This window comes from Apostichopus japonicus, chromosome 3 (genome assembly GCF_037975245.1).
Source record: "Apostichopus japonicus isolate 1M-3 chromosome 3, ASM3797524v1, whole genome shotgun sequence".
NCBI classification, from domain to species: domain Eukaryota; kingdom Metazoa; phylum Echinodermata; class Holothuroidea; order Aspidochirotida; family Stichopodidae; genus Apostichopus; species Apostichopus japonicus.
This window is the reverse complement of record NC_092563.1, coordinates 2,015,431-2,039,581: the sequence shown is the minus strand read 5'-3', so window position 1 is coordinate 2,039,581 and position 24,151 is coordinate 2,015,431. Positions and strand designations below refer to the sequence as shown.

At 36.9% G+C, this 24,151-nt stretch overlaps 2 protein-coding genes across 6 annotated transcripts in view; one reads left to right on the top strand and one right to left on the bottom strand.

Annotated features, from left to right (window-relative positions):
- Positions 1-2,075: 2,075 nt before the first annotated feature.
- LOC139959597 (lysophosphatidylcholine acyltransferase 2-like) lies at positions 2,076-20,689 on the bottom strand. Of its 2 annotated transcripts, XM_071957328.1 has the most exons (11): positions 19,822-20,689; positions 18,380-18,519; positions 13,159-13,376; positions 7,723-7,896; positions 7,123-7,210; positions 6,504-6,641; positions 6,033-6,158; positions 5,077-5,224; positions 4,404-4,502; positions 3,822-3,960; positions 2,076-2,852 (listed from the first exon to the last, which is right to left on the bottom strand). In XM_071957328.1, exons 1-11 carry the CDS (start codon positions 19,924-19,926, stop codon positions 2,692-2,694), a joined length of 1,536 nt encoding a protein of 511 aa, XP_071813429.1. In that variant the 5' UTR covers positions 19,927-20,689; the 3' UTR covers positions 2,076-2,691. The 2 variants fall into 2 exon arrangements, with proteins under 2 accessions (XP_071813429.1, XP_071813436.1); XM_071957335.1 differs by lacking the exons at positions 13,159-13,376; positions 18,380-18,519; positions 19,822-20,689 and adding an exon at positions 8,319-8,502.
- LOC139959572 (BBSome complex member BBS4-like) overlaps positions 8,541-24,151 on the top strand; it is a 34,036-nt gene continuing 18,425 nt past the window's right edge. Inside the window, exons 1-3 of one of the 4 annotated variants that reach the window (XM_071957307.1) lie at positions 8,541-8,559; positions 23,245-23,365; positions 24,020-24,099. In XM_071957307.1, coding sequence (XP_071813408.1) covers positions 8,557-8,559; positions 23,245-23,365; positions 24,020-24,099 — 204 coding nt within the window. In that variant the 5' untranslated portion in view covers positions 8,541-8,556. Of the gene's footprint in view, positions 8,560-22,382; positions 22,519-23,238; positions 23,366-24,019; positions 24,100-24,151 lie in introns of those variants that run through there. The other 3 variants (XM_071957295.1, XM_071957316.1, XM_071957298.1) reach the window with 3 other exon arrangements.

The following is a 24,151-nucleotide window of genomic DNA, read 5'->3' as shown; positions in this document are numbered from 1 at the left end:
TGAAGACGAAATATGTTGTCCATACGAATGCCTTAATCTTGTAAATATTATACATTGTTTAAGTTTTTATCAATCTCTCTTTCTGTCTTGCATGGAATTTCCCACCAGTAATCAAAGAAACGCCAAGAACAAATGCTATACATGATATTTACAGCTATGTAAAGAAAGACATAAAAAAAAAAAAATTGCCAACGGCCCCATAAAACTATGCATCAGGAATGATCAAGAATGTACAAACACAAACAAATGTATTAACCAAAATAAAGTTACAGCCATATAACATGAAGGCAGCAATTTTGATGAACAGCCTACGGAAGCGTAGAAGGGACATTGCATTGACGAGTTACCAACTTGACAAAACGACAATTATCTGCAAATTGACGAGTTGATGATATGGTAACGTGACAAAGTTCAGAAAATTGACGTTTTGACGAGATAACGGATCTCGTCAATGCATCAATTTTCTGAATTTTGTCATCTTGTCGAGATGGTAGTAAGTGTGCAACTCGTCAATTTGCAGAAAATTGATGCATTGACGAGATCCGTTATCTCGTCAAAACGTCAATTTTCTGAATTTTGTCACGTTACCATCTCGTCAACTCGTCAATTTGCAGATAATTGTCGATTTGTCAAGTTGGTAACTCGTCAATGCAATGTCCCTTCTACGCTTCCGTAACAGCCTTAACATCAATGTATACCAATGGTACATGTCATAATGAATGCCAAAAATACTTGAAAGGATAAATCATTACAGATGAAACTTGAAGGTGAATAAATAATTAATCAGAGCAAACTGAAAAACAGAGAGGTGTTGAAAGAACAAAAAAAAGAAGGGAAAAAAGTGGTAAATGTTTACATAATACTCTTCTAAAATTTAAATTTATTTCCAAACACGTACACTAATGCGAAAAGTTCCAAGAAAGATGAAAACTGATCAATTTAACGAAAGCCCTGCTTATGATGATGAATCAGCCATCTTTGCAAAATAATATAATGTCTATATTTCTATTACGAGAGAGACAATAGAATATGACCTCTCTCTTGTTTTCAACTTTAGAGATGATTGTTCAGCCAACATAATTGTTTTTAGCACACATTGTAGGTAGTTAACTACAAGTTAAACCCGGTTGGCATTATGCTTAATTTAAATATTAAGAAAACAGTTTTTGCCGACAAATATGAAAATAAGTTACTGGTTATTGACATGTCGTCAATGATGTACAATATAATAACCGGTATGCACTTGTTGGTTTTTGTCTCTTTCATGCATCGAATTACAAATTTAAATCTATCTGACTTTTTTAAAGCAATGTCATACACACAAGTCCTTGCTAGAGTAACAATCTTTTGTCAAATAAGCATTTGTCAAGTTTTCCGATTTTGACACCCCTCTCCCCCCCCCCCCTCCCCCCCCCCAAACAACTAGACCAAAAACTTGAGTAACTTGCTCAACTCTATTTCTAGGGTTTAAGAGCCTTGAAAGGTGCAATTTCAATGTACACAGGAGAAGGGACAAAAAAAACCAAAGAGGTCGACATTAAATTAAAAATTATATCCGACATTTTGTGTCCATTCAATGACATTAAAAATGAGACTCATAAACAGAAATGTGAAATTATGTTATTCCTGATATGAAAATGTTCCACTGTACAAACACAGTGTGGTATCTAATATTATTTAAGCAGTGCTGGGATTTGATCAAGACTAGAATCTGTTTTTTTTGTAAACAGAATAGCATAGTAATTAGTTCCTGGATCGATTTCCATGTTTGAAAGTAACTAATTAAAAATACCAAGCCATTAACGGGAAAGCTGAAATTTAACTTTAATATTTCAGCTCTATGCCTTCGCTCTTATTTTACTTTTGAAAGAACCAGTGTCAATTTAACTTGTGCCATAAACCTTTAAATATTTCCAACTGACAATTTCATCTCCGGATTAGGAAAACTGACCGTGCAGTTCCACCACCAAGGTGTTTAGGAGCAGTGCATGAAAGGAAAGAGAAACAAAGAACGAAGGAAGAGAAACAAGGAAGAAAAACAAAGACACGAAAAAACAAGCACACACCAAAATGGATAGCGGTATCCACATAACTTGTCTTAACGTTTACCTAAAAAATGACATAGCTTGTTAAGCTAATTAACACACATAACTGGCACTAGCTTGATAACTTGTTATAACCTTTACCTACAAATGACATAGCTTGTTAAGTTAACACACATAACTGGCAATAGCTTGATATAACTTGCCAAATTTCCATACTAAAGAATTCTTTTAATTCTCTTACATTATGCGCATAAAGCTGTAGATCTTGTGACCATTTTGTAGAATTCCCACAATAACATTCTTTCACAGCTTATTTCCATAAAATGCTCCTGCCTTTCTTTAGCTTGTATCACCAACCAGTATAAATGATAACCAAATCGTTCCATTTAATTTTCTTGTCACCAGTGCTTCATCGAATCAGCCGCCTTGTTTTTTCAAACGTTAACAATTCCGAGTCATCTGATTGGCCCATTCTCCGTCATAGCATCGTGTCTCCTGCAAATTTCAGTCTGTCCACCATCTTTTATTTCACGACCTTCTCCCACTCATGTTATCCATTTTGAATAATAATAATGATCATAAATCAATCCATGCTTCCTTGCTTTCTTTCATCACTAGTGGTCTTCTTTCTTATTATTTTACGGAATTAGTCCTCCTTTTTGCCGGACGAGGGTCTCTCTGGGTCTTTTTTCGTCTCCTCTTCCCCTTCCTCTTTCTTCATCTCCATCTCAATGTCTGCTTTCTCCAAGAAAGAAGTGAAGAGACGAGCATACTCGGGTTTCTTCTTTGCGTATGCCTTGAATTGATCTGGATTTGAAAATGGAAAGAAGCAACCCTTTCAAAGCCATCAATTTTGCATAAGATTTGAATAGATAAATATTGCAATGGTATAAATCATTTTCCTGTACAGTAGACTTATATATCATGGCACATGAAACCCTTGACATCTAGACAATTTAAGTCAAACCAAGATTAAAACTATCCAAATATCAAAGGAAAGATGGGATTCAAAGAGGGGGGGGGGGGGAGGGTTGGTAAGATACAAGGCTCCTAAAATTCCATTCTCCAACTATAAACTGTAAGCAACATGGTATATGTAAACTTGACAATTGTTAGGGCTCGTACATGGGTTTACTTTATAGTACAGACAGATTTGATTCAAGAACTATCACTAGAAAAGAGTAACTCATCTACACCAAATGTTATAATTTATCATCAAGACATATAAATCCTCCTTCGCCTGATACCACTTAAAGAGTTCCTATGTGTCAACTACTGTAATAGAGCGCTGAATCATGTGACTAGCTACGTTTGCTCAAAACATTGCAAAATATCAAACAGGCTCAGTACACTGTTTTAAGACTTGTTTTGTCATTTATGGGAATAGTTGGGAATAAATGTGGAGTTGGGAATTATTCATAACTTGAAGACTCTGGTTGGTTGTGTAATGACTTAATCATTAATTTAATCTTTATTTGAATATATTCAATAACTTATTTCGTTTCTTCCTGGTCAATTTCACACTTTTGCTATGTTCCTGGGCAAGAACCATTAACATACTACCCCTAACCTAAATGCTTGCAGTAAGCTTCAATATTATAGATTACTAGTTGATGACAGTAACTTCCTGCCCAGATTCTTAAATGCAAATTAGGCTCAGACAGATCTATACAGCTGCTACAGAAACTGAAGTTGAAAAACATAAAGTTCTTTGGAAAGTTAGGTGCTTATTTTAAGGTTTTGCTCGAGTCATCTTGCGTGATGCGGTTTACTCACCGTAAGTTATTCTGCCTGTGTTTTGATCGTCGACTTGATGGAATAGCACCTCGCACTCCTCCGCTGTCATGTTGACAGAACCTTGCAAAAACTGAACCAAGTCATCTAGCACCAAGTGACCTTTGCTGCCTCCAAACATCTGTAAAAATTTACATTAAAGCATTGTATACATGTATGCCATTGTGAAATAATAGCAGAACTCTAAGGCCTTGGCACCCTGTTAGCAGAGTTGGAATAATTCTCTTCGTTTTAAGGTCAAGTCCAGCTATTACCAGCGATTTTCCTGACTCGAGTTGAGTCATGGACTTGGGCCAGAGTATTATCTTCACGGGGAAAATTTTGACGAACCTGTTTGAGTCACTTCACGCTTGAAATTCAGTAATCAGAGTCACTGTTTTACTTTTTTGCTTCAACATTAAATTCTGCACCAGGAAACACAAGTAGATCAAGTGGCTATTTTTGGTCGTGTCTCCTTCATCAGTAACCGATGCAATGCAATAACCATCCAGTACAGAGACAGTTTATTGTAAAATGCTCAAACCATCGTTCATAAATCCATTTTTGATCATATGTTGCCTTTACCTTAAAAGCCAACTGTATAGTTTCTTCATTGTTAGCAGGCTGGGCTACCAAAGAACATCCAATCACGTACTCTCGGAAGTCGATCTTTCCAGAACCGTTCTGTGGAGATTAAAGTATTGTTTGGAGCACTTGTGATAATTACCATATAAATAGTGACCAGGTAAAGTTAAGTTTGTACATTTTTTTTACTGTGGAAATAAACTCAGAACTCAAAGACACAGAGCACAATTTAAGGGTACATGTCTTCTACTGGTAAACAGATTAATAATTAAGAAGGATCATATGGAAAAACATATATCTTGTTTCAAGGGAGTCCAAGAATAAGAGAACCTAAAACTAATGGGGAGGGGGTGAGGTGGGGTGAGGTCAAACAAATAACTAAAACACACAAAGTGTTTGCCTTCTCGGTAGACCTGTTAGTAGTGATTTCTTGACAGCCACTAAAGTTTAAGGGGTAATTCTTTAACTGTCTGTAATCTCCATGTCCCACAACCCTCCCACCTACCCCACCCTGTACAATCAGCAAACAAACATCCTTTAATGACTAACACAGGAACAATGTTTTCTACTATTTGAGGCTTTTTCATCTGTCTGCTTCAGAAAATAAAATAGTGTTAGGACAAGAAGAAAACAAATTGTTCTTGTATATCACAAACATTTTTGATGTCCTCACCCTATCATACATGTCAAACATTTCTCTCAGATTCTCACTAACTGGCAAGTTAAGATATTTGGCAAAATCCTCCAGACCTATGTAGCCCTCCGACTTGGCCATATCTGCATATTCATGAAGCCGTTCAGCGAGCGTCTCCCTCCGAACTCTGTAAACAAATACGCAATAAGTAAACACATAAAAAAAAATGGATAGAGACGAAAAGGGTAAACAAAAGCCTCCATGGGAGAGATTAACTTCATTTTTGAAGGACGTCAGCTTGTAAAAACCACCCAATTCCTTTAAAAGCTTTGGATTGAGATAATTCCAAAGGTGACATTTTTTGTGTTCATATAAGCTTCACCACAAACAAGGATGTTTTATCCAAACAAGGTTTTTTTTTTCATTATTTCATTTTGTAGGAATATCACCTGGTTTGGCGGGAGTGACAAAACATACAATTTAAAGTCTATAGCAAAATGCAGTTTCGAAAATAATTATAATTACAAATTATCGAAATATTCACAATTAGGGATTCAATTCTGACAAAATACTTTATGTTTACCAGGAATGACTAAGGAACAATATTTTGTCAGAATTAAAAGGCAACCACTGCTTGCCTCTCCTCATGCAGGGATCACAAATATAATGAATTTGCTATTAAATTTAACTGTTTCTTTTCTTTCAGGCATCAACGATATATTTATCAAGTTTGTTATGTCAGAATAAAAAGAACCCTTAACGATTTACTTCTCAATCACGGATCAAACATAAAATGAATTATCTAGTTAAACTGTAACTTCCCATTCAGCGATCATAAATAATATAACTTCTCATTTAGGGGTCAAAGGTATTAATATATGGATCATCTTTTAATTGCAATATTACATCTCATTCTTTTCTCAGCCTCTAGTATTCAAAATATATAGACTAATTCCTCTATATATAGAGTAAAATCATGGCAATATTACACTAACCCTAATTTATTTAGCATCTTCTGGAACTCAACCAGTCCCACCTCCGTTGGAAGTCCCATCTTTTCAGCTTCTTGCATCAGCTTACAGTCCTCATAGGTGTGATCTGTCACAGGGACCTTCAGAGATCTGTATAAAGGAAGAGTATTAAATTACAGAAATGATCCTATCCAGAATACTGAGAAGGGTGACAAGGAGACCTAAATACAATCCAGCTTAGGTTGTCATCCATTTCAGAAACTAAATAGGGTTTGGGTGTAGAGGATGGAGGGGAGGGGTATCACATTTGAAGGGTGATGGGGACCTTTAAAGGACCTGATGTTACTATTGTTTCAATATTTGCTTCAAATGTTAAGGCAAACTGAACTGTCAACAGACAGAATGCATTTGTAAAGCAGACAGACAGATAGACAGACAGTTCTGAAATATCAGGCCCTCTACAATTTTTATTAATCAAACTTAGATTCAACTTACTGCCCCATTTTGGATCTGACGTTCCTTGCGAACAGCTTGGGATCATCAATCTCTTCTTGGGAAGGTTTGTAAACTGGCAAGAATTCCATCTGGATGCCATTGTTGAAATTACAAAGGGTAAACCACAGGGTAGTAAAACTGTAAAAAAAACACAGCAAAAAATAGAAGGGAGAGAAAGAAATTAACAACAAGATGACTAGACTATACTAGACTGTACTATACTAGACTATACTATACTAGACTATACTAGATTAGACTAGACTATTCTATAGTAATGCATGCTTTAAAAGTCCCAAGAAAAATGTATTCTCTGAATACTCTCAGATGCCATATTAGTCATTGAAAGAGTAACATGCCCTGCGGATATGTACCAAACACACAGACACAACAGAGAAACCAGCAGTTATGCTAACAAGAAGGAAATATATGGACTTAGTCAGTAACTTCTAAGATAGCAATTTCTTAATTTTCTACTGCAAGTTAAGTCCGTAAATGAAATGTCCTCTCAAAGTCTTAAGCATTATATCAGAGCAATTCAACCCATTTCCCCATTCTGTTACGGACAGATGGTTACAACATTCACAAAGTACTACGGTTTCTGGTTTCTAAAGCAACTCACGTAGGTGGTCCATCCCATGTCCATATGACCGTATCGGTGTTGTACTTTACAGTCACAGGCTGTACTGGAACGCCAGGATAGAAAGCACCTGGAAAAGTGAATGTAGTTTTAAAGGTGAAGCCATTTCATAGGGTTTTTTTTCTCTTTCCTGCTTCAAATGGCAATGCCAACCACTAAAGGTAACAAATTATGTAATATAAAGTACTCTGAAATTTTACGAACTACGTCACCACGAAACACTCCATTGAAGCTCGAAAGGGGACAAGAAGGGTACACAACGAAGGAAACAAAATGAGGTATAAATTGCTTCGACTGCCTAAACTAGGTAAATAAAACATCAAATGTGCTAACTTTAAAGCAGGATTTTTGAAAAGTTCAAACATAAAGAAAGCAACAGCCAACCTGTAACACAAAGGTGTTACAATTCAACAATGATGGAAACCATTCTAAATCTTCCTTGAAATTTCCCAGATGTATACAAGTTAGCAATGTTTCTCCCTTCCTCATTATATTCTTCTTTTTGTTTAACTCAATGCACAATGAACACCTCACTGTAAAACACCGAGCCGGAACTGTGTACGAGATGCCTATAAAAGTTACCTCCTTTGAAAGTGATAAGGCAAGATGCATTGGTACATGTACCCTCTGGAAAGATCATAATCTGGGGCCAGTTACTGCCCTTCTGACTCCGTCTTTTAATCTCCTCGATGGTCGTAATTCTGGAGTTTTGATCCGTCCTGGAAACATACACCGGTTGGAGAAAATCTAAAAGTTCTGTAAACGATGACAAAAACAAGAAAGAGAGGCGAAATAAGAAATTAAGCAAAGCAAGTCTATAGCTTACTCTAATCAAAAGCTGTTCTGCTGTCACACCGCCAAAATCAATCATGTTGTCACAAGTCTGTCACATCAAAGCCAGTTCTGCAGTCACCAGTCAGTCACCTCACTTTGGCTGTTGCATGTCTGTCACCTCAAAAATCAGTTCTCAGTTCTGCTGTCACACGACTTTTACCTCAAAACACTTCTGCTGTCACATGTCTGTCACGTGTGAGATAAAATCTTGTGACTTTATAATCATTCAAGAAATCATTTTAACCAGTATCGCATGGCAAAGTGCCATTCAAATGAAAAATATTACTATACGAACCGGGAAAAAAAAAAATGAAAGTGTATTTTTTCCCCTAGTGGTAATTAACCTGCAAAAATCCACCTGGCATTTAACCAGTATAGCCTGAAATTTGAGGCCTGAACGTTCATAAACAGTTGTTCACTGTACATCCAGGATGAGCCAATGCTTCCTTTCAAGTATCTGTTAACCAGTTAAATAATAAAGGATGACTAGATGCTCCATAATATTAATAACGGTTTCAATCCTCTTCAGGCTTTCAACGGATAAATGATCACGTTTTATATTGCTATACAACCTCTGCCATCATGGTGAGTATTGACTCAACAATTTCCTGTTAAATATTAGCAAAAATACAAAGGAAAGGAAAGTGAACAACGTTTGTGTGCTAGAGTCTGTGGAGGTTCGTCAGAATGTCAACATTCTGCTCCATGTATTACTTCAGTGACAGACAGAACTGACTGCATAAACTGTACCAACCTTTCACGGGACTGGCAACTAATACATACAGTTTTAAACGTCAATCAGGACAGACACTGCCCTAACTGAACGCGACTTGATTTTACCTCGACCACATTGACCTAGTTTTCGATAGTCCTGAACAACTGGACCCTCCTCTGGTAGACAAGTTTGAATTAATAAATTTACTTCCTTAATTTCCCTTGCTGTTTCTTTTTGCCCTTTAGCATGAATTATAATCTATACCCCTAGCTGGAGGATAAGGTAGCAATAGACCTGACTAACATGAAGCAGGTTTTTCTGGAGGGTGTCGTGGGTGGAGAAAAGATTTCTTTCTCTCATCCAAATATTAATCATAAAAAAGAACATTGTCATTGTAATTTTTAGTAACTATTAAAGCAACCCTAACCATAGTAAAAAAAAGGTACTCATTAGCCATTAATCTTGTATCAATGAACAAATTTAAATTTCTTGTAGTGATGTACTATATACAGTCATTATACACACACTTATATCAAGGAGGTTCCTTGTAGAACCTCCTTGCAAATAGTATTATTCTAATCAAGAATGCACACATTAATTATGTGTACTTAAATATCTTAAAGCCACAACATAGTTTATATTTCATTCAAGGAAGTACCAGTCTGGCATTTCAGACAAGGCTATATATTGGAAATTTCTAAAAACACGTTTGTCTGAAGAGAGAGCGGTCTCTCTCTAATTCATATATAACTGTCATTTGTATGGTTTAGCATCTACCCACTCATATTCATGAATATTTTATATTACTTTATATCATGGTAGAAATGAGTAATAAAAGCAGCCTTGATATGGACTGTAGATCAGTGTATTCAGCACATTATTGTATAGCCTCTGTATGATATTATATTGTATATAGCTGTATACATAGCCTCAGTATGGTCTTACTGGTCTATAGAGCTGTTATTGTATAGCCTCTGTACGATACTACTGTAGGCCTACATAGTATATAGCTGTATACATAGCCTCAGTATGGTCTAACAGGGTCTATAGAGCTGTTATTGTATAGCCTCTGTACGATACTACTGTAGGCCTACATAGTATATAGCTGTATACATGACCTCTGTATGGTCTAAGTTACAGGGTCTATAGAGCTGTTATTGTATAGCCTCTGTACGATACTACTGTAGGCCTACATAGTATATAGCTGTATACATGACCTCTGTATGGTCTAAGTTACAGGGTCTATAGAGCTGTTATTGTATAGCCTCTGTACGATACTACTGTACATAGTATATAGCTGTATACATAGCCTCAGTATGGTCTATAGGATCTATAGAGCTGTTATTGTATAGCCTCTGTACGATACTACTGTACCTTAGGGCTGTAACGGTTAAACGGTTAACCGGTTAACCGACCGAACGGCCGGATAAACATCCGCCGTACATCGTATAAGTTTAACCGTTTTTGTAATGCCAATTACGCAGTCGCAACGGCGCGTCTTCACATCACTTTATTCCCGAAATAGACCGCAACATTTGCTTGCCGAAAATCACGTAACAATTGCAAACTTTATCACGCATCCATACAAAAGATTTTTAAGATTGGCGGTATGATTGAAGGGATTACCAAGCGGTATGCGACCCGTGAAGCGCCTATTGTTACCCCGTTCGACAACGTGGCAAGTCTGCATCTAATCCTTTCAAATTTATATTGTATTTAAGCAGTAAACGTTTTCTTTATTATGATGTAATTTCAGTTCAGTGTTCCCTCTAAGGTGCGGGATTCCATTCAACAGACTCAGTAATCCCACAAAGAAAACATTTGTCTGCTGGAAATCCCCGCATCGTTTTCTTGCATTCGCGAAAAGTTTATACTCAATGCACAACGTATACACTTGACTGTAAAAAAAAAACTCTGAAAATCAGTAGAGAAATAACCAATTGTGTACGAAAAGTAAGTTGGTACACCTTTCAAATTTTACGAAAGATCGAGCAATAAACTTTCGAAAAATTCACGCGAAACTGGCAAATCGTGCTAAATGCAACTAATGTCATGTAAACAAGGCTCTAGTACACCCAATTATGAATAAAACGTAAGAACACATCTGGTGTTAAGTGGCAAAAAAGTATTTTCTAGAATTTCAAAAATTACGGAGAACATAATATCCTACCATAGTTTAGTGTATAGCAAATAGCCTAACCACCTCGTCGGTTACGGATCTCACGTAACTACAAAAACACAACTAATTGTAGGCCTATATTGCGAAGTTTACGTTTTCTACAAGAACATGGAAACAATATTAAGCATTTAGTTAATCAAGTCAAGTGGCCTTAAACATGTGATTACAAGGTTTACTTTCATGTATCATGTGGAATAGATTGTCTTGTTCATGCGGAGGAGTCAGTTGCCTGTTTTACTTACCTAGCTGTTACGGGGATCATATTTTACCTACTTTTCTTAACGTCTAAGATAATCATGTCATGTCATGTCATTTCAAAATTTTCATCAGTTTCGTGACAATTTAAATTAAAAAAGTTGTCAGTATTTTGCATCCACAGCTGCGAATATTTTATCGCCAGATGCGCCAAGTTTTCCGGGGCGTTAACCCCTGGACCCCCACAAGGGGTTCCACCACATGACCCCACCGGGGGACCACCCCACGCCATTATGCTACGCGTGCTAATTGTGTTTGCTGCGCGAACTCCGGCGGGAAATCGACAGGGTGTTCGCGGGAAATTTTACAATGTTATCCACACTTTCCCCCAACCCTCTGCCTACCCCGCCACAAATTGCACAAATTCAATATATCTGTGACCCATTGTTGTACTTGTAATTGCGTAGGCCTAGCCCTACTACCGTACACTTCTGTAGTAATCGCTTCCTAACAACCGACTTTCCTAACCTTGGCCTAGCTGGTGAAAGCCTTGTAGTCTAACACTCCATATGATCGCGAACTTCAATACACAATGCCAATATTAAGTAGGCCTAGTAATATTATAATATGGCTTATAACTGCCATACAATGCCTGCGCTATTACAGTAGGGGCTACGCAATTAACAAAGAAATATTTGCTTCGAATATCTCTGTAACAGTTACCGATGAACTGAAAGAGAAACAAAAATCTGTTAAAAACTTCATGAAAACGCGCGATTCGTCTTTTTCAATGCAACGATCGTCAAAACTAAGCAAATACAACCAAATACTTGACATACGCGTTACGAAAAAACGATATGTGCAGCGCTATTTTGAGAATGTACTGCCGCATCAAAAGTGGTGGCGCTCTTTCGGAATTATAATCTGAGCTATATAACTCTGATTTTCGGCTCTTATTTTGAGGCAACAACACGGGTTACGTTTAAACGTTAGCCGTTCGGTTAATAGAAACGGTTAACCGGTTAGTGAATTAACCGGAATGACACAGCCCTACTGTACATAGTATATATCTATACATACATAACCTCAGTATGGTCTTACAGGGTCTATAGAGCTGTTATTGTATAGCCTCTGTACGATACTACTGTAGGCCTACATAGTATATAGCTGTATACATAGCCTCAGTATGGTCTTACAGGGTCTATAGAGCTGTTATTGTATACAAAGCCTCTGTTTAATACTACATGGTATGTATCATCTAAAGTAGTTAGCACAGTGCAATTCAAACTAGATTGGATCCCGTTTGATATATTATACCTGAGGGCACATGGGCTACAACATGACACAAACCAGCAATACAAACGTATATATATAAGCCTGTGTAGTAATGCTACGAATCACTTTGTTGAATAAGCTCCATTTATCAGTACTGTAGGCTACATTTTTCGCTGAAAACATTATAAACTGCTTCAACTCGTGAACATGGAAATTTGACCGAATCCTAACAAATTTGAGTCTGTTTTCCAGCTAGTGCCAATGATGACAACTGGAGCCGTTACTTTTAGTAACAGCATTGGAACCAGTTCCACTAATACTACTGAAACTCCTTTGAGGAATGACTTGCCCAATCCTCAAAATTGTCCACACAGACGACACTACTTCTGTTAAATTTTTTAGGTCGCAAAAGTAAACTTATGGTTCCTATGGCATGGAGCCATGCTTTTACATCTACTTGGTTCCTTCTGTGGTTCAGGAATTGTGAAATATTGCCTCTTCTCATGTTTTGAAGGCCTATAAGTACAACCAGATGCTTGGCACATTGGAAATTGTTCACAGTAGTGATAGCGTGAGTATGGCATATGCTCAGCTGTGTAGACAAAACAAAGTGAACGGATGATGTCACACTACGAGAGTTCCATGAGTTCCGAACGTAGCCGTCATTGAAACTGATAACGAACTTGTCGTAGCTTTATAAAAATATGAATTTTAAGTTACCATGCAGTGTGGCATTTTAATATTATCTTCGATGCTCACAACAGTTTCTATTACCAATTGGATTATATATTCTTTTAAGCTTAGTGTAAAACATACTCACTTCCAACGATCGGAAAATGCCTGTTCTCTTCTCTGGAGACAGTACTCGGTAAACCCAAGATCACTGCGATGATGGCATCAAAAAAACTTGTGTGCGGAGCAAAACATAATATCGGAGCCTCAGCAAATGTAGCCCTTTGACCTTTAATCGTCACATAATGGAAACCCAGGATGAAAAATTGAAGTCGTCCAAGCAAGGTTAATATGTGTTTCAGTGATCTGTAGTAAACAAAGGGAGCAAACACTGATTAAGCATTGTGTAAACTCACACATTGTTATATAGAGCCCTGGGATACAAAAAAGGGTTGATAAGACACTTTGGAGGGCTTGTCAATAGACGAAAAAGGAAATTACCTATATTTGAGGAAAAAAGGTAGACAAATCTTAAACATAAATGACTTGAAAAATTATAAAATTAAAATATAACATCATTTTGAAATTAAGCAACATCAAAGCTACATTTTGAAATAAGACTACTGTTTGGTTGATACAATGAATTTTAAGCTTGAAATATTATCAAACTGAGTGATAAAGGATATCTTTGCATGCCAGAAGCCAGATGGAAGGGGTGCAGAGGAAGGGGGTCGAAGGTGAGGGGATGTATAAGGAGCTCATTGTATGTAAAATTATTTCTAGCAGAGCAAATGGTCTTAGTCGCAAATTACAATATTATTCATTTTGATCATGATCATGATCATGAATTGTAAAAGAGGAAAGCAAATAACTGAAGAAAAGCTGGCAGTTTGAAAAAACTAAAAGTCAGTTATTTCATATCTAAAGAATTTTTAGATATTGTTTACAAATTAATAAATTTAGGTTGCCAAAAAAAAAAAATCTTCCACACTAGAATCGTAAGTAAAAAATTTGGTCTACATTATATATCCATTACTTCAATTGGGGAAGTAGCAAACAGTACATGTTGGAAATTTTGCTAAAATTTACAAAAATTGGTGAAATTTCATAAATGCATCTGGCAACATTCAGCCAAGTTAATGATGTCATCATGGCACTTGAGCTGACAATGTCTTTACTTTTCTTCATAAATTTAAAATTCATTTATCCACTGAGGAAAGACATACAGTATTACAAACAAGTTTCACATTACGATCCACTTCCTGGTGTAAGAGAAGGGTTTATTAGGTCAAAAAAATATAGTTAAAAAAATATAGTTGCTGTCATTCAGACAGCAAAACTAGAGTTTATAGGAACAAGATATTGAGACACTACTGTAGCAGTGTTTTTCTCTTTTATATTGATAAGTTTAAGTGGTCACATGTTTTTAACCACCTAAGTATCCCTTAAGCGGTTCAGTCTAATATTAAATCCTGTACATTGTAAGAAAATGCTATATCAGATACAGTATCTGACTATATGACCTATAAAGCTTGTTGTGGTGGACTAAAGGTAATACTATATATGCCAAGGTTGACAGAGTTAGTATTACGCAGGTATCAAAGACAGTACCCATATGTATACCAATACATTTACAATGTAATGTTTACAGCGCAGGGGGTAGACAACAAAGTCATCTTGCAGGCCAGCTTGAAATTTTTTAACCATTCCAGAGACCTAACACTTTACTAGGTTAGGATGCAACTGCTCTTGTGTTATGGTTATGAAAACATTGCATTTAACTTTTTTATGAGAAATAATATATATTTTTTAAAGGAAAGCTCTAAATGAACATGCTTGTATACAGAATGTGATAAGGGGAAGGATGGGGGAGGGGGGGGTTCATGGGGGGAGGGACTGTATAAAGTGAGGTACCAAATTAGCTTTTACCATGAAATAAAGATCTTAACAAAGTCTTAATCTTTTCGTAAACATTTAACTTTCATGCTGGAAAACTACCAAAATTGCCCCCCCAAAAAAATCTGAAATGAGTTTTAAGCAAAAATTTAAAACCAAACCACACAATGGAACATTCTAGATACGTGAAGGCTTTCACTGAACACAAAAAGGAAAACAAAGTTCACACAATACTCTGGTAGAATTTAAACAATGTAGATTGGTTTGGAAAGGAAATAACTTGCATTATTTCTGGTAACTCAAAACTTGTTTCAGTTTGTGAATACAGACAACAATTTACTCCACCCCCCCCCCCTGTTCTTCATAAAGCACTGTTGATTGAATACCAATAACAAAACTGAAAGTAACCTGTACGTGGTTAGCACTACATCATATCCAAGAAATTAATAGTCTCATAGGAATGTATCCACATATTTCTACCTAGAACTATTAATAGCACAACTATTTATCTCGTTAAGTATTAGCAATACCAATTTCAAACTTTCCTAATATTAAATTAGTCTGTAGAGTTTGCTATTTCCAGCACCTTATAGTATGTGCAATAAGGGGTTAATCAACGGTCTAGCGTGCATTACTCACAGGATTAATGCACGATCAGGGGATAATGCAAGCGATGCACGAGGGCGGAGCGTAGCGGAGCCCGAGTGCATCCAGCGATAGCATTAACACCCGGAGTGCATTAATCATGTGAGTAACGCACGCTAGACCGTTCATTAACCCCGTTCATTCATACACTACCATTTGTGTGGGGGAAAAATCATAAAACAAAACATTTTTGGTTACATATAACCAAAGATTTATTAAAGTGATGCCCCGTAATTTTACCGTGCGTTACTCACAGGATTAACCACAGTCAGCTGACCTGAATGGACCAATAGGATTTAGGAATCTTTACTAAGTATGAATGAATATATCTTTCATTATAAAACAAATACAGAACTGTGATGTGCTTTGGTAGTATTTACTCTGTATGCTGGCAAACATTTTTTTCCTGCTGTGGAAAAGAAATTTACAAAACTTTAAATTTTGCTTTATAGTTAGATTAAACCAATTAACACTGGCAGGATACTGGCACAACCCCCACCCCCTGCCCCCCCCTTGCTTGACAAAATTTTCTTTGAATTGAGAATGCGGTTACTTATGTAAACTGCACAAGAATGCAATTAATATTTATATTCTGCAATTGTTGTGGATGCCAGTCCAACCCCCTCCCCCTGCCCACCCCCCTCATGTTTGGCAAATTTAACTGCAAGAATGAAATTCATATTCTGCAATTGTTGTCTCAGTTCATAATTTAGGTCTGGTGAGTGATTAACAGGTAACTTTTGTTTGGAATTTAGATTGTTGTATTTGTAAAACATTTTAAAATTTTAATCAATTATAATGTTTTTTAATGTCTTGGTAGAAACTTTGTATCACCCACCATTTACTTTCTCTGTAAAGCGCCTTGAGCAGTGACTTCTTTTTACTGATTTGGCACTATATAAGTCTCATTTATTATTATTATTATTATTATTATTATTATTTAATGTTGAATGACTGTCAAGGTGTGGTCCTAAGTGAGCAATTCCACACAAAGGTGGACATGACCACCCTTTTTCCAAAGTTGTCCTATGTAAACAAATTTGGTGTCAAATTAAAGCTTAAAGTGTGAAGTTTTCAGATATAATATTTGTTTTAAAAATGTTGTTTATGTATACGTCCTTTTTTATGCAAAACTAATTTGCATAAATTAAAATCATAAAAATTGTCAACAGATTTCTGTTAATATCAAGCTTTATATTTTTTTAAAAGCTGTGACCAAATAATTTTTTATCTTTCTCCAGTTTTGTTTAGCTATATTGTATTTGACAAACACATGAACAAACTTTTTGCCCTGCGTTCCACTTCAGTGACCACCTAATAATCGCTTCCTCAAAATGTCAGGCTGTTACCCCAAAAACCATAACTTTTTTAGTATTTTGGGAAATATACATATAGGAATGAATTAATAATTGCAATGCAAATCATACTCCCACAGGCCTATAACATCCATGCACCAATGAGAACAAGAAATTTTATACTTTTTTTTGGTAACAGCATGACAGGTCTGCATTGCAAAATACATTGCCCTAGTGACCTTTTTCCTTTCATTTTGCTTACTTTATGCAAGTATGCCATAAACTAGAGCATGGTAGTAATTCATTGGCTAACCTCTCACCCAACGAACCCCCAAAAAATATAGAACCCCTCCACCGCCCCTAGCTATGCACTGCAGGGACCAGCTATATACAGAATCACACACTGTACCTATAGTAATCTGTAAAGTGCAGTGTAAATTGTACTGTATTACTACAGTAGTGCACTTTGCTGCATTGCTAAATCATACAGTAAGTTGGTTCAGTTTGTTAAGTAAAACAACGATCGTCAACTAATTGAAGACATCCAATGATCTAGTCCATATCAAAGTAGTACTGGACAAAGTACCAAGTCAGTATGTGGTTACCATGGTGAAGTTATGAAACAAAACCACAGAGAACTTGAGATACAAACTTAAAGATTGCATATCTGCTTCCACAGTGCCCTTAGTACATTTTCTACAATTACTACACTGCTCTCATGTTTGACATTTACTTCCGCAAAGTGTAAGGATTGAAAGAAAAAATGTTTTGTGTCCCCACAGAATGTGGCACTTTTTATCCAATTTTGTTCTATTTACTTAACATGAATCGAAAGGACCACATGTAATGTATCAACCAATTTATTCATTTGAGTTTGATTTATCATTCAAAAAACATGGATAAGTTAGAAATTTATCTTTTCTATTAGTACTCAGTTTTAAGACCATTAAAGAATAGTCGTAACTTTGATACTCAATAGACTTTGCTGTTTGTATAATTTGTGTCATATGTATTCACTTACAGCTGAAGAGAATCTCAATTTACTTAGAACTGAAAAAGTTAACCTCAATGAGAAAGAAATATCAATTGCCAGTAATTGTTTGTTATTCACAACATACATTTAAAACCTTTTACCAACTTACTCTTCGAATACTACATTAGTGTTTCTGTACATTAATCTACAATAAAACCATGGATGCTTTCCCAGAGCATAGAAATGTACATACACTTCTTATTTCATGCAGTAAACATGTCTACCATATGTGACACACAGTGATCAGTCATGTTACATCTGTGCCTCTATATAATTTTAATGGCAAATTCATTTTGCTGAATCACCAGGATTTTTTTTTATTTCTGAGTACAAGTCCAATTTCCCACAAGATGTCACTCCACTTCACCAGTTTTCAACCACTTTTTCTAAGAATAAAAAAGTCAGTGGTATGCGGAAAACATCAAATAAATGGGAGCACAAAATATGCTCACGCAAATTCCATAATAAATTTAAATTAATTTGTAATTGCAGTCGGTTACCTTCTCCAGCCTGAAATTGGTATTTGGTCCAAGGGATTTTTACCAGCTAAAGCAACCATCACAATGATCCATGATGGAAAGAGCAAAAGCATGACCAGAAGCAACCTGATTGGTGCAATTGTCAATGACATCACCACAATCTGTAGGAAATGCAAGCCAGAGAGAAAGGAAATGACCAACTTCAGATACCAATCAAATAACCTTTATGTATCGTTGTATAAGATCTGCATCTCAATTCATTACCAGGTCTTTGCTGCATAACTAGTTCCTCCTCCTCCTTGTCCTAGATCTCCTCCTCCTCTCCCAATCCCCTCCCCCAACCCCCCCCCCCCCTTCCAGCCCATCCACTTTTTTCTCTTCTCTAACTCATAGACTACTCAACAGCAACCCTCCTTGAACACTAATTCCCGAAATCTGAAAGAAAACATTCCACACTGCAATATACGTTGCACAGATTGTACACCCGTAAACTTCGCAGGTCAATTCATGATAATGAACAAAAATACACCATTATCAAAAATGTGGCACACACTTTCAAAGTCTTGCTGCACACCAAGAAAAAGAAGACAGAATAACAGAAAGAAAAATGAAAACATTAAGAACAGATGGAATTTAAGTAAAAAACTCCAAAACTATGACACAGATTCAGCTTTTTTAACTTGAGGAGGCAGACTACAGTATTCCACAGAAAGGGACAGATGAAGACTGAATTTGTATGATGACTATAAGGATTTGCGGCCATACAACAGGTAGGATGAAAAAGTAAAACTTAAGAGCTAGCACAGGGGTCAAGTTTGGGGGGGTGTACCTGTGGAGAAGACTTTGTAAGTAGGGGGTGGGTGGGGGGGGCAAAGCCATGGATGCATTTGAAAGATACAGTAGTCCTAGTAGAACTTTGAATATGGGGTTTAACACAAGCCATTGCAAATTGCAAGGTTTGAAGGTAACATTAGTTAAAGACCTGGCCTGTTAAACTTTATGTTGTTGCTGAGTTCTGAAGCATTGCAAATTTCATTTGTATGGAAGGCAATTGATACCGAATAGCAAGCTGTTCTAAATGTCCAAGCTGGAGGACACAAATGCATGCACAAGCATTTCAGTTGTTTGTTGTTTCATTAGTAGTTATGGATTTTAACGATTTTATGAAGAGCTGCAAAGAAGCTGATCTACAAGTGTTATTAACAAGTTCAATCATGCTCAGATTATCATCAAATATTTATTCCCAGAATCTTCACATTCCTAACATCTACAGGTGTGAGTTCAACATGAGTGTTCCCTATCTGAAATTGGTATGAGAGGATTGACATATCAATCTGAACGGGTGGATATGAATTTCTTCAATCAGTCTTGACCAACTGTATGCTGGCTACATGGACGAAAAATTAATCCTAATCAAACGTAGTTAGGCAACAAGAAATAAATAAATGGTCAAATTTACTTACCCTGATTTTATCGAAGACATTTAAGTGCAGTCTGTGGCTGAAAGGGTTTCTCACTACTGGACAGACAAATGACTTCTGCCTCAAAAGTGCTGGTTTTGATGACATCTTCTTATGTAAATCAAAGTGACATACAAATTGAGTTCGCTATGAAACTCCCGAAATGTCTTCCAGGATGATGTCGCCTGCAATCAATATACCAATTATTTAATGAATGATGCTGATCAACCATTGCTAGGCTACAATATGTTTAATTTACTCTTATCATTATATAGGCAGATTGAATATTTGTTTTGATCACAAAGTCTGTCTTGTCTACGGTTCTTTCAAAGCTGGTATCCTCAAACACACTTAGGCTACCTAGCAATTAGGTCGCCAGTTTGTTCCCAGTCTTTATATACAACAGGCTAAGTAACAGTATGGCCTACCTGGGTAAGCGGTTGCAAACTATACATCACTAGTATAAGCTGTGTTTATAATGTCTAGATAGGCTAGTCTACTTTTTCAGCTACGATATCACTAATGATAGGGCAGCCTACTGTAGGCAAGACAGAAAAATCGGTCACACTGATAGTACTTAGACCTAACACAGTAACAGCCGGGAGATGCTTTAACGCTACAATCTATCATCAGACAATACACCTCGAAGGGCATGCAGTAGTCCTGGGTAACAATCTCAACGGTTTACACTCTAGAGAGACGTTAATTTTTCAGGTGTTATTGTCAATTGATCGATGAGGATGTGTAATACCGAATCTAGTGCAGAAATCATACACAAGGTCAACTTTTAGTCAATAACAACAATAAACATACAGCTTGTGTGTATGTTTTTCTGCATCCCGCTATCTTACCTTGGCCTAGGTACTTTAGTACTATACTTCGTCTGCGTCAAGGATCTGTCTGACTGAATCACACAGTATGTATACAGCCTTGATTAATCTGCGACGGTAGGTGTAAACAAAACTGACGTCATAGATTTCTCTCAGGATAGTTTGTATCCGCGGAAATGTCTCATGACAAGACGCGGGGTTTAAACAGTACTTTGGCACAATGTCGGGAAATGTTTTGCGCCACTGATTTTTTCATTTCATATATTCTGCATATTTATTTTACTACAAAATACTCAAACAGAGAAGAGACAGAAACAGAGACAGAGAAATAAAAAGAAAGAAAAGAAGTATTATACTGTTTCTTGTCTTGGCCAACCTAACATGAAATGACGATAAAAACCATCTCCTACTGTATATAGTGTAAATTTCACTATTAAAATTTGAAGAAAAAAATCATTATGGTTTTCAAGTTCACATTCCATTGGCCCAATCGTGTAAAAGTGAATTAGTCCCTCTTCAGGCGCGTAGCCAGGAATTTGCCAAGGGAGGGGCGAAAATGTAGGCAAACTATCAACGCCGTAGAAACTGCTTTGCAAACTATCAGAGCTCTATATACGGCTCTGCAAACTATCTAAGCGTAGCGCCACCATAATTGGCGCGAAGCGTACAAGAAAATTTTGGATGAAAATGCCTCCCAGATCGCTGGGAAGGGCACTTCCCAGGCCTTTTAAGTTGCATCTTAGCATTTTCTCTTTTGAAATTACTAGCGATATCATAAAAGCATTAAAAAAATATTTAATAAAATATGCTCCCTTCGCCCCCCCCCCCCCCTTGGCTACGCGCCTGTCCCTCTTACTTCCAATGCGATTGTTTCACCCGAAGCTTGACTTGTCGTTTCATGGCACCTTCCCTCCTAATCCTCCTTTTGCCTCTTCTACCTCACAAATCTCGGACTTAACGATTGCGAAATACTTTTTTATTGTACAAAAATATAATTATGATTGTAGGCTATTAACAGTGTTTCCTGATTAGTTAAACAGTTTAATCAAACAAATTTTTATTTTCACATAATTTGGGCAAGTTCATTCAGATCTTTTATAAAAATCGATTGAATAACACTTTCTTGTGATTCAAGAATCGTCGAATCGGTGGCGCCGCGCGCGCGGCAGACGTTCGGGGTGTTATGATAGGGACACAATAAAATGGGAGCAACATTGGGGAGTGCGGTTAGGGGGTGGGTTTCCTTTGTAAAATGGTATATCGTTATTTCTGAGGACTAGACTGACCGAAGAGAAGAAGAAGAAGAAGACTGACCGAAGGGAGATTATTATTTTAAAAATGAGCTCGGATCGAGCCCCCTCCCCCTCCTCTTCTTTTTGCGGAAATTCTGAAAGGTTCCTTTTTCATAAACTGTAAGGAGTCCCCTGCCCAGGCTACCCATGTTTGCTAAGGAAAACTATAATTTCATTCATTGGTTATGATTCCTTGCCGACGGCAAAGGAAATATACATACGATGGTGATGGGGCCATGTAAGCGGGTGTTTGTATGTGTGTAAGGATAAGTGAAGCACAAACAAATTTGGGGAGCCGATCGTACAGATGTTTCATTTTCGAAAGTGATTTTTCGCTTCCACGTCAAACTTACGTACTGCCCTCTATTACTATCAGACAATATACTTGAAGCAAAATCTCCCAGGACCATCGGCGAAATTTAGAGCTTTTGTGCGTGCGTACTATATCCTTAACTGTACTGTGAACCTGGGGTCAATCGGCTAAGTTCCAGTTGCTGTGGAGCTCACAGACGCAAGACAATATCAGAAAATTCACTTTTGTCCTATTCTGGCATGGCGGAACAGGTTGATATCGCTAAGTATACCTATATATCTTAAAATAGAGGGAACTGTGTTAAAATTATATCGTCTTTCGAGCATGCCTAACTAATAAATTCATAAATATCACGCAAAAGTCGTTATCGGTTCGCGTAACTACTACCAAAAGTATCATTGACTCAAGCCTCAAGGCTTGGTCCTTGAAAATAATAATTAATATGTTACTCTGATCATACTGTACATTATTCTTAGCATTAGAAATCATTAAAGTGACCAGACATCCATGGTTTCCATGGAAAGGCACCAGGTATCATACTCATTAGGAGGGCCAACTGTTCCCCGATTTCAAATGTCCCATGAAAAAGTTGTCTCCAAAGCTTGTAATATCATTGAGCCATTACAAGTGTTTGTGGAACTATCCCAAATTTGTGAAAAATAGCCAAAGCATTAATTCTTAGTATCAAATATCACTTCTGACTTAGAAAGTGATGTGTCTCTAGCCTAGAGGTTATGTTTACTTCACATTAATAGCATGTATCATGAATTCACCTTTTCATCAGGGGCATTGGACAGTAGAAATTTGTTCGACAGTAGAGTCAGTCACTGTGCTGTTAGCATATATACACTACGTTCACTGCACTGTGAGCAACTTCAGCCCCTCCCTACTGCACTGTACTGTCAGTATATTCACCTCCCCCTCCCATTATAGTGGACAAAATAGACCACCATTTTGTGTAAAATCTTTGTTTTTTCTTTCTCAGTCCCAGATGTCATCTCAGCCTCCACCACCAACATATGAAGCAGTTACAGGAGGATCTGCATCAAAGCCAGATTCCCACAATGTTGAACCTCAGCAGAAACCTCCGGTACGGCAAAGAATGAAGAAACGTGAGTGTAATGATGTCCCTTTGTGACTCATCAAGCAGACAAATTCAGGCCTCTAATAAGAATTGTCTGACAAACCAACTTATTCTTCTAAAACATCTGGTTTCTCCAGATAGAGACAGCCTCTAGTGTTTCTTCCAGAAAAGCAAGAATAATTTTTACAACATTTTTGCAATATATATACCATATTCCAAGAAGTTTCACCAAATGGCTGCAATAAATTGAAAGCCGCTGGTTTCATTTGCAGCATAATATTTTCAGTTACAAAACAATACACCGAAATAACGAATATTTTGTTTGTTTTTTGTGATAATATCAGAAGGTATGCTGAAAACCATGTAAAACTCTGTGGCTAGAGCTCACCGCACACTGCACAACTGATCAGGACCCGGCTCAAGCTGACCGTCATTACATGGAAACTTGTGGATAGTCAAGCAGTGTGTGTGTGTATGTGCTAAAAAGTTATGGCTGATCAAGATTCTAGCCATGTTTTAAGTCAAATCAACTTCAGTTTTCCTGACTGTCAGTCATCTGTGTGTGGTGGTTGAAGACTGACAAGAATTTTATAAATTTTAAAAGCTTATATTAAGTTATAAATATAAATGAATTCAACATTTACAAATGCATTGCCTTTTCTTTTTTTCCCTCATTTTGCAGCACCAGAGTTGCCAATATTTGAAAGACAAAACTGGTTGATCCACCTACATTATATCAGAAAGGAATACAACACTTGTAAGGTAAAAAGAAAGGGGTGAAAAATACAAGTAAAGTTGCTCTTGAAGAATTACA

Excerpts from the sequence above, each read along its gene's own strand:
- LOC139959597 (XM_071957328.1), bottom strand. The coding sequence starts at position 19,926 with ATGTCATCAAAACCAGCACTTTTGAGGCAGAAGTCATTTGTCTGTCCA. Across the intron at positions 18,520-19,821 it reads ATGTCTTCGATAAAATCAGG|ATTGTGGTGATGTCATTGAC; the intron begins GTAAGTAAATTT and ends CATTTCCTACAG. Across the intron at positions 5,225-6,032 it reads AAGATGCTAAATAAATTAGG|AGTTCGGAGGGAGACGCTCG; the intron begins GTTAGTGTAATA and ends ATTTGTTTACAG.